Here is a 9,311-nt window from a genome sequence, read left to right as displayed (position 1 = left end):
TCCTGAAATTTGGATCCAGTTTCCAAACCGATTTTAAAACTCCTGAAAAACAACTATATCTTTTAAAGTGTTAACCACACCCAATGTGCAATTGACTGGAACAGCCTTTTAAAATAAAAACGTACTTATTTTCTCTTTCTGTAGTCCACAGCAACCAAACTCAAACCCTCTCACCTCACAGCCACAAATTACATCAAGTCACATGATGTAGAGAGCTAAACCTTTCTTAAAGGGACACTCGCATGATAATGACACGTTTCCAAACCCATGACCATCTAGAAGGACAATGGGTGCAGCAACATGTCGAGAACACCTACCACCTCCATGTTCCCCACCAACCCCGATACCAAACCCAACTGGGTTCCTGCACTGTTGTTGGGGTCATAATACCTGAAACCAGCTAACTCTCTCTCTCTCTCTCTCTCATCTCTTTCCCCATCTCTCTCTTTTCCCCCATCTCTCTCTTTTTCCCCTTCTCTGCTCTTTTGGCCCCTTCTCTCTCTTTCCTCTTCTCTCTTTCTCCCTCCTTCTCTCTCTTTCCCTCCTTCTCTCTCTTGTTCCCCCCTTCTCTCTTTTCCCCCCTTCTCTCTTTTCCCCCTTCTCTCTGTTCCCCCTTCTCTCTTTTCCCCCTTCTCTCTTTCCCCCTTCTCTCGTTTTCCCCCTTCTCTTTTCCCCCTTCTCTCTTTTCCCCCTTCTCTTCTTTCTCTTCCCCCTTGCTCTCTTTTCCCCCCTTCTCTCTTTTCCCCCCTTCGTCTCTTTCCCCCCTTCTCTCTTTTCCCCCTTCTCTCTTTTCCCCCCTTCTCTCTTTTCCCCCCTTCTCTCTTTCCCCCTTCTCTCTTTGTCCCCCCTTCTCTCTTTTCCCCCCTTCTCTCTTTGTCCCCCTTCTCTCCTTTTCCCCCCTTCTCTCGTTCTTTCCCCCCTTCTCTCTTTCCCCCCTTCTCTCTTTCCCCCCTCTCTCTTTCCCCCCTTCTCTCTTTCCCCCCTTCTCTCTTTTCCCCCCTTCTCTCTTTTCCCCCCTTCTCTCTTTCCCCCCTTCTCTCTTTCCCCCTTCTCTCTTTCCCCCTTCTCTCTTTTCCCCCTTCTCTCTTTCCCCCCTTCTCTCTTTCCCCCCTTCTCTCTTTCCCCCCTTCTCTCTTTTCCCCCCTTCTCTCTTTTCCCCCCTTCTCTCTTTTCCCCCCTTCTCTCTTTTCCCCCTTCTCTCTTTTCCCCCCTTCTCTCTTTCCCCCCTTCTCTCTTTCCCCCCTTCTCTCTTTTCCCCCTTCTCTCTTTTCCCCCCTTCTCGCTCTTTTCCCCCCTTCTCGCTCTTTTCCCCTTCTCGCTCTTTTCCCCCCTTCTCGCTCTTTTCCCCCCTTCTCGCTCTTTTCCCCCCTTCTCGCTCTTTTCCCCCTTCTCGCTCTTTTCCCCCTTCTCGCTCTTTTCCCCCCTTCTCGCTCTTTTCCCCCCTTCTCGCTCTTTTCCCCCCTTCTCGCTCTTTTCCCCCCTTCTCGCTCTTTTCCCCCCTTCTCGCTCTTTTCCCCTCTCGCTCTTTCCCCCCTTCTCGCTCTTTCCCCCCCTTCTCGCTCTTTCCCCCCTTCTCGCTCTTTCCCCCCTTCTCGCTCTTTCCCCCTCTTCTCGCTCTTTTCCCCCCTTCTCGCTCTTTCCCCCCTTCTCGCTCTTTCCCCCCTTCTCGCTCTTTTCCCCCCTTCTCGCTCTTTCCCCCCTTCTCGCTCTTTTCCCCCTTCTCGCTCTTTTCCCCCCTTCTCGCTCTTTTCCCCCTTCTCGCTCTTTTCCCCCTTCTCGCTCTTTTCCCCCTTCTCGCTCTTTTCCCCCTTCTCGCTCTTTTCCCCCTTCTCGCTCTTTTCCCCCCTTCTCGCTCTTTTCCCCCCTTCTCGCTCTTTCCCCCTTCTCGCTCTTTTCCCCCTTCTCGCTCTTTTCCCCCCTTCTCGCTCTTTTCCCCCTTCTCGCTCTTTTCCCCCTTCTCGCTCTTTTCCCCCCTTCTCGCTCTTTTCCCCCCTTCTCGCTCTTTTCCCCCTTCTCGCTCTTTTCCCCCCTTCTCGCTCTTTTCCCCCCTTCTCGCTCTTTTCCCCCTTCTCGCTCTTTTCCCCCCTTCTCGCTCTTTCCCCCCTTCTCGCTCTTTTCCCCCCTTCTCGCTCTTTTCCCCCCTTCTCGCTCTTTTCCCCCCTTCTCGCTCTTTTCCCCCCTTCTCGCTCTTTTCCCCCTTCTCGCTCTTTCCCCCCTTCTCGCTCTTTTCCCCCCTTCTCGCTCTTTTCCCCCCTTCTCGCTCTTTTCCCCCCTTCTCGCTCTTTTCCCCCCTTCTCGCTCTTTTCCCCCCTTCTCGCTCTTTTCCCCCCTTCTCGCTCTTTTCCCCCCTTCTCGCTCTTTTCCCCCCTTCTCGCTCTTTTCCCCCCTTCTCGCTCTTTTCCCCCCTTCTCGCTCTTTTCCCCCCTTCTCGCTCTTTTCCCCCCTTCTCGCTCTTTTCCCCCCTTCTCGCTCTTTTCCCCCCTTCTCGCTCTTTTCCCCCCTTCTCGCTCTTTTCCCCCCTTCTCGCTCTTTTCCCCCCTTCTCGCTCTTTTCCCCCCTTCTCGCTCTTTTCCCCCCTTCTCGCTCTTTTCCCCCCTTCTCGCTCTTTTCCCCCCTTCTCGCTCTTTTCCCCCCTTCTCGCTCTTTTCCCCCCTTCTCGCTCTTTTCCCCCCTTCTCGCTCTTTTCCCCCCTTCTCGCTCTTTTCCCCCCTTCTCGCTCTTTTCCCCCCTTCTCGCTCTTTTCCCCCCTTCTCGCTCTTTTCCCCCCTTCTCGCTCTTTTCCCCCCTTCTCGCTCTTTTCCCCCCTTCTCGCTCTTTTCCCCCCTTCTCGCTCTTTTCCCCCCTTCTCGCTCTTTTCCCCCCTTCTCGCTCTTTTCCCCCCTTCTCGCTCTTTTCCCCCCTTCTCGCTCTTTTCCCCCCTTCTCGCTCTTTTCCCCCCTTCTCGCTCTTTTCCCCCCTTCTCGCTCTTTTCCCCCCTTCTCGCTCTTTTCCCCCCTTCTCGCTCTTTTCCCCCCTTCTCGCTCTTTTCCCCCCTTCTCGCTCTTTTCCCCCCTTCTCGCTCTTTTCCCCCCTTCTCGCTCTTTTCCCCCCTTCTCGCTCTTTTCCCCCCTTCTCGCTCTTTTCCCCCCTTCTCGCTCTTTTCCCCCCTTCTCGCTCTTTTCCCCCCTTCTCGCTCTTTTCCCCCCTTCTCGCTCTTTTCCCCCCTTCTCGCTCTTTTCCCCCCTTCTCGCTCTTTTCCCCCCTTCTCGCTCTTTTCCCCCCTTCTCGCTCTTTTCCCCCCTTCTCGCTCTTTTCCCCCCTTCTCGCTCTTTTCCCCCCTTCTCGCTCTTTTCCCCCCTTCTCGCTCTTTTCCCCCCTTCTCGCTCTTTTCCCCCCTTCTCGCTCTTTTCCCCCCTTCTCGCTCTTTTCCCCCCTTCTCGCTCTTTTCCCCCCTTCTCGCTCTTTTCCCCCCTTCTCGCTCTTTTCCCCCCTTCTCGCTCTTTTCCCCCCTTCTCGCTCTTTTCCCCCCTTCTCGCTCTTTTCCCCCCTTCTCGCTCTTTTCCCCCCTTCTCGCTCTTTTCCCCCCTTCTCGCTCTTTTCCCCCCTTCTCGCTCTTTTCCCCCCTTCTCGCTCTTTTCCCCCCTTCTCGCTCTTTTCCCCCTTCTCGCTCTTTTCCCCCCTTCTCGCTCTTTTCCCCCTTCTCGCTCTTTTCCCCCCTTCTCGCTCTTTTCCCCCCTTCTCGCTCTTTTCCCCCCTTCTCGCTCTTTTCCCCCCTTCTCGCTCTTTTCCCCCCTTCTCGCTCTTTTCCCCCCTTCTCGCTCTTTTCCCCCCTTCTCGCTCTTTTCCCCCCTTCTCGCTCTTTTCCCCCCTTCTCGCTCTTTTCCCCCCTTCTCGCTCTTTTCCCCCCTTCTCGCTCTTTTCCCCCCTTCTCGCTCTTTTCCCCCCTTCTCGCTCTTTTCCCCCCTTCTCGCTCTTTTCCCCCCTTCTCGCTCTTTTCCCCCCTTCTCGCTCTTTTCCCCCCTTCTCGCTCTTTTCCCCCCTTCTCGCTCTTTTCCCCCCTTCTCGCTCTTTTCCCCCCTTCTCGCTCTTTTCCCCCCTTCTCGCTCTTTTCCCCCCTTCTCGCTCTTTTCCCCCCTTCTCGCTCTTTTCCCCCCTTCTCGCTCTTTTCCCCCCTTCTCGCTCTTTTCCCCCCTTCTCGCTCTTTTCCCCCCTTCTCGCTCTTTTCCCCCCTTCTCGCTCTTTTCCCCCCTTCTCGCTCTTTTCCCCCCTTCTCGCTCTTTTCCCCCCTTCTCGCTCTTTTCCCCCCTTCTCGCTCTTTTCCCCCCTTCTCGCTCTTTTCCCCCCTTCTCGCTCTTTTCCCCCCTTCTCGCTCTTTTCCCCCCTTCTCGCTCTTTTCCCCCCTTCTCGCTCTTTTCCCCCCTTCTCGCTCTTTTCCCCCCTTCTCGCTCTTTTCCCCCCTTCTCGCTCTTTTCCCCCCTTCTCGCTCTTTTCCCCCCTTCTCGCTCTTTTCCCCCCTTCTCGCTCTTTTCCCCCCTTCTCGCTCTTTTCCCCCCTTCTCGCTCTTTTCCCCCCTTCTCGCTCTTTTCCCCCCTTCTCGCTCTTTTCCCCCCTTCTCGCTCTTTTCCCCCCTTCTCGCTCTTTTCCCCCCTTCTCGCTCTTTTCCCCCCTTCTCGCTCTTTTCCCCCCTTCTCGCTCTTTTCCCCCCTTCTCGCTCTTTTCCCCCCTTCTCGCTCTTTTCCCCCCTTCTCGCTCTTTTCCCCCCTTCTCGCTCTTTTCCCCCCTTCTCGCTCTTTTCCCCCCTTCTCGCTCTTTTCCCCCCTTCTCGCTCTTTTCCCCCCTTCTCGCTCTTTTCCCCCCTTCTCGCTCTTTTCCCCCCTTCTCGCTCTTTTCCCCCCTTCTCGCTCTTTTCCCCCCTTCTCGCTCTTTTCCCCCCTTCTCGCTCTTTTCCCCCCTTCTCGCTCTTTTCCCCCCTTCTCGCTCTTTTCCCCCTTCTCGCTCTTTTCCCCCTTCTCGCTCTTTTCCCCCTTCTCGCTCTTTTCCCCCCTTCTCGCTCTTTTCCCCCCTTCTCGCTCTTTTCCCCCCTTCTCGCTCTTTTCCCCCCTTCTCGCTCTTTTCCCCCCTTCTCGCTCTTTTCCCCCCTTCTCGCTCTTTTCCCCCCTTCTCGCTCTTTTCCCCCCTTCTCGCTCTTTTCCCCCCTTCTCGCTCTTTTCCCCCCTTCTCGCTCTTTTCCCCCCTTCTCGCTCTTTTCCCCCCTTCTCGCTCTTTTCCCCCCTTCTCGCTCTTTTCCCCCCTTCTCGCTCTTTTCCCCCCTTCTCGCTCTTTTCCCCCCTTCTCGCTCTTTTCCCCCCTTCTCGCTCTTTTCCCCCCTTCTCGCTCTTTTCCCCCCTTCTCGCTCTTTTCCCCCCTTCTCGCTCTTTTCCCCCCTTCTCGCTCTTTTCCCCCCTTCTCGCTCTTTTCCCCCCTTCTCGCTCTTTTCCCCCCTTCTCGCTCTTTTCCCCCCTTCTCGCTCTTTTTCCCCCCTTCTCGCTCTTTTTCCCCCCTTCTCGCTCTTTTTCCCCCCTTCTCGCTCTTTTTCCCCCCTTCTCTCGCTTGCCCCCCCCTCTCTCTTGGCCTCCCCCCTCTCCCTTCCTTCTCTCTTTCACTCTCTCTCTCTCTCTCTCTGATGTTATTTCTCTCCCTTCTGAAAGGCCCAAGAAATTCATCAGAAGATTCGCAAGTGGCTCAAGGACAATGTCTCTGAGGGCGTATCGAAGTGTTGCCGTATAATTTACGGAGGTGGGTGTGTTTGAGCGTCTCCTCGACCGTGAGCAATATCCGACCGTGAGCTGGCCCCCAAGGAGGGCCGGTGGACAGATTTAAATCCAACAGTGAGGCACTTGGACCCTCGAGCTCCCTGTACTTGATTTAGGGAGCACAGAATTCCTGTTCGGAATGGACAATCACCCGCCGGTGGTTTTTGAGGATAGTGAAAGGGGTAGACTCTCAGCGAGCTGCCATCGACACAGTGGGTTGAAACCCTCTCTTCTCTGTTCCTCCCTGTTCCATCGACATGCTGATCTATGAACCTGCGCAAGAGGCAGGTTTGACCCTGATTGCAATCTGAGGGGTGCTGCGGGTTCTGCTATTATTGACAAACGTAGTTATATCTTTTTCTGTCCCGGACCTCCCCAACCACCCACCCCCCGACTCTCCCATCCCTGCCTTTTCCCCCCTTTTTCCCCCCCGCAACACGTTCGGTCTGCCCTTCGCACCCCCCCCCCCCCCCCCCCCGCTCGGTCGCTCCCCTTCGCACCCCCCCCCGCCGCTCGGTCGCTCCCCTTCGCACCCCCCCCGCTCGGTCGCTCCCCTTCGCACCCCCTCGCTCGGTCGCTCCCCTTCGCACCCCCTCGCTCGGTCGCTCCCCTTCGCACCCCCTCGCCTCGCTCGGTCCCCTTCGCACCCCCTCGCCTCGCTCGGTCCCCTTCGCACCCCCTCGCCTCGCTCGGTCCCCTTCGCACCCCCTCGCCTCGCTCGGTCCCCTTCGCACCCCCTCGCCTCGCTCGGTCCCCTTCGCACCCCCTCGCCTCGCTCGGTCCCCTTCGCACCCCCTCGCCTCGCTCGGTCCCCTTCGCACCCCCTCGCCTCGCTCGGTCCCCTTCGCACCCCCTCGCCTCGCTCGGTCCCCTTCGCACCCCCTCGCCTCGCTCGGTCCCCTTCGCACCCCCTCGCCTCGCTCGGTCCCCACTTCGCACCCCCCCGCCTCGCTCGGTCCCCCCTTCTCCCCCCCTGCCTCGCTCGTTCCCCCCTTCTCCCCCCCCGCCTCGCTCGGTCCCCCCTTCTCTTCCCCCCCCCCTCCCCCCGCTCGGTCCCCCCTTCTCTCCCCCCCCGCCCCGCCTCGCTCGGTCCCCCCTTCTCTCCCCCCCCCCCCCCCCCCCGCCTCGCTCGGTCCCCCCTTCTCCCCCCCTGCCTCGCTCGTTCCCCCCTTCTCCCCCCCCGCCTCGCTCGGTCCCCCCTTCTCTTCCCCCCCCCCTCCCCCCGCTCGGTCCCCCCTTCTCTCCCCCCCCGCCCCGCCTCGCTCGGTCCCCCCTTCTCTCCCCCCCCCCCCCCCCCCCCCCCCCGCCTCGCTCGGTCCCCCCTTCTCCCTCCCCCCGCCTCGCTCGGTCCCCCCTTTCTCCCCCCCGCCTTGCTCGGTCCCCCCGCCTCGCTCGGTCCCCCCTTTCTCCCCCGCCTCACTCTCCCCATGTCTTTATCTTTTCTCAGGTTCAGTCACAGCCGGGACCTGTGTGGAACTGGCCAGCATGGGCGACGTGGATGGATTCCTCGTGGGCGGTGCCTCCCTGAAGCCGGAGTTCGTGGACATCATCAATGCCAAACAGTAGTCGGGCGGGTGCCCAGGCTGCAGAGAAGCGAGAGGGGGTCGGGGGCTGGGCCCAGAAATCAGGCCCCATCTCCGGGAACGTGCGTCACCGAGGGCATTGGACAGGCTCACACCCCCCTGGTCTCCCTCCCTGTGTGTGTGACTCTCTCTCCCTCTCTCACTGGGAAAGGGGAAGAGAGAAAGAGAGACGTCTCCATCCTCATCCCAGGCACTACCCGACATCTCAGCTCATTGAAGTGCTGTTAGAGAAGAGTGTATATCCTTGTTTTGAATGGGGGGTGTGGGGGGAGATCTGGCTGAGGGGCTGCAAGTTCCTAGCCTCTCACTGCTCCCCATCTCCCTCTGTCCAACCCCCACACGCACGCGCGTACACCTCCCGAAGAGCAAACTCTTCATTTCTCTTACTGCCTGGGTGTGATGTGACACTCCAAAGTGTTGTCCGTGTTATTTCCCCCCCCCCTCCCTTGTGAGGATGTGCTGCCATTTTCTGTGATATTAGATAGAATATTAAATGTATAGACTGAGATGGCGTCGGTGTCGTATAGCTTTTCCCCCACCTCGTGGGAGCGGGTTCCACATTCTCCCCCCGTGGGAGCGGGTTCCACATTCTCCCCCCGTGGGAGCGGGTTCCACATTCTCCCCCCGTGGGAGCGGGTTCCACATTCTCCCCCCGTGGGAGCGGGTTCCACATTCTCCCCCCGTGGGAGCGGGTTCCACATTCTCCCCCCGTGGGAGCGGGTTCCACATTCTCCCCCCGTGGGAGCGGGTTCCACATTCTCCCCCCGTGGGAGCGGGTTCCACATTCTCCCCCCGTGGGAGCGGGTTCCACATTCTCCCCCCGTGGGAGCGGGTTCCACATTCTCCCCCCGTGGGAGCGGGTTCCACATTCTCCCCCCGTGGGAGCGGGTTCCACATTCTCCCCCCGTGGGAGCGGGTTCCACATTCTCCCCCCGTGGGAGCGGGTTCCACATTCTCCCCCCGTGGGAGCGGGTTCCACATTCTCCCCCCGTGGGAGCGGGTTCCACATTCTCCCCCCGTGGGAGCGGGTTCCACATTCTCCCCCCGTGGGAGCGGGTTCCACATTCTCCCCCCGTGGGAGCGGGTTCCACATTCTCCCCCCGTGGGAGCGGGTTCCACATTCTCCCCCCCGTGGGAACGGGTTCCACATTCTCCCCCCCCCCCCCCCCCCCCCCCCGTGGGAACGGGTTCCACATTCTCTCCCCCCCCCCCCCCCCCCCCGTGGGAACGGGTTCCACATTCTCTCTTCCCCCCCCCCCCCCCCGTGGGAACGGGTTCCACATTCTCTCTTCCCCCCCCCCCCGTGGGAACGGGTTCCACATTCTCCCCCCCCCCCCCCGTGGGAACGGGTTCCACATTCTCTCCTCCCCCCCCCCCCCCCCCCCCGTGGGAACGGGTTCCACATTCTCCCCCCCCCGTGGGAGTGGGTTCCACCTTCTTCCTCCCCCCCCCAATTCCCCATGGGAGCGGGTTCCACCTTCTCTCCCCCCCCCCCCCCCCCATTCCCCGTGGGAGCGGGTTCCACCTTCTCCCCCCCCCCCCATTCCCCGTGGGAGCGGGTTCCACCTTCTCCCCCCCCATTCCCCGTGGGAGCGGGTTCCACCTTCTCCCCCCATTCCCCGTGGGAGCGGGTTCCATCTTCTCCCCCCCCCCCCCCATTCCCCGTGGGAGCGGGTTCCACATTCTCCCCCCCCATTCCCCGTGGGAGCGGGTTCCATTCTCTCCCCCCCATTCCCGGTGGGAGCGGGTTCCACATTCTCTTCCCGTGAGAGCATATTCCACGTTCTCCCCCAGAAGTTATGGTCTCGCTCGTGGAAACACCACAACCCAGTCGGAATCTTTTGAAGGTGGTGCGCAGCGATGCCAACGTATGTGAAAAGCGGGGCTGGTTGTTTCTTGCGCTGGGTGGCAGATGAGTTGAGTTCTGATGAAACCAAGATTCTGATACTCCTGTGCC

General features: G+C 59.7%; 1 protein-coding gene across 1 annotated transcript in view; it reads left to right on the top strand.

The window, feature by feature from the left end:
- The window catches only part of LOC140392275 (triosephosphate isomerase-like), a 12,485-nt gene extending 4,625 nt beyond the window's left edge, over positions 1 to 7,860 (top strand). The window contains exons 2-3 of the mRNA XM_072477592.1: positions 5,667 to 5,754; positions 7,219 to 7,860. Coding sequence (XP_072333693.1) covers positions 5,667 to 5,754; positions 7,219 to 7,337 — 207 coding nt within the window. The 3' untranslated portion in view covers positions 7,338 to 7,860. The remainder of the gene's footprint in view (positions 1 to 5,666; positions 5,755 to 7,218) is intronic.
- Positions 7,861 to 9,311: the final 1,451 nt, after the last annotated feature.

The sequence above is a fragment of the Scyliorhinus torazame genome, chromosome 16 (assembly GCF_047496885.1).
Source record: "Scyliorhinus torazame isolate Kashiwa2021f chromosome 16, sScyTor2.1, whole genome shotgun sequence".
Taxonomy (NCBI): domain Eukaryota; kingdom Metazoa; phylum Chordata; class Chondrichthyes; order Carcharhiniformes; family Scyliorhinidae; genus Scyliorhinus; species Scyliorhinus torazame.
This window is presented reverse-complemented; position numbering and strand designations above follow the sequence as displayed.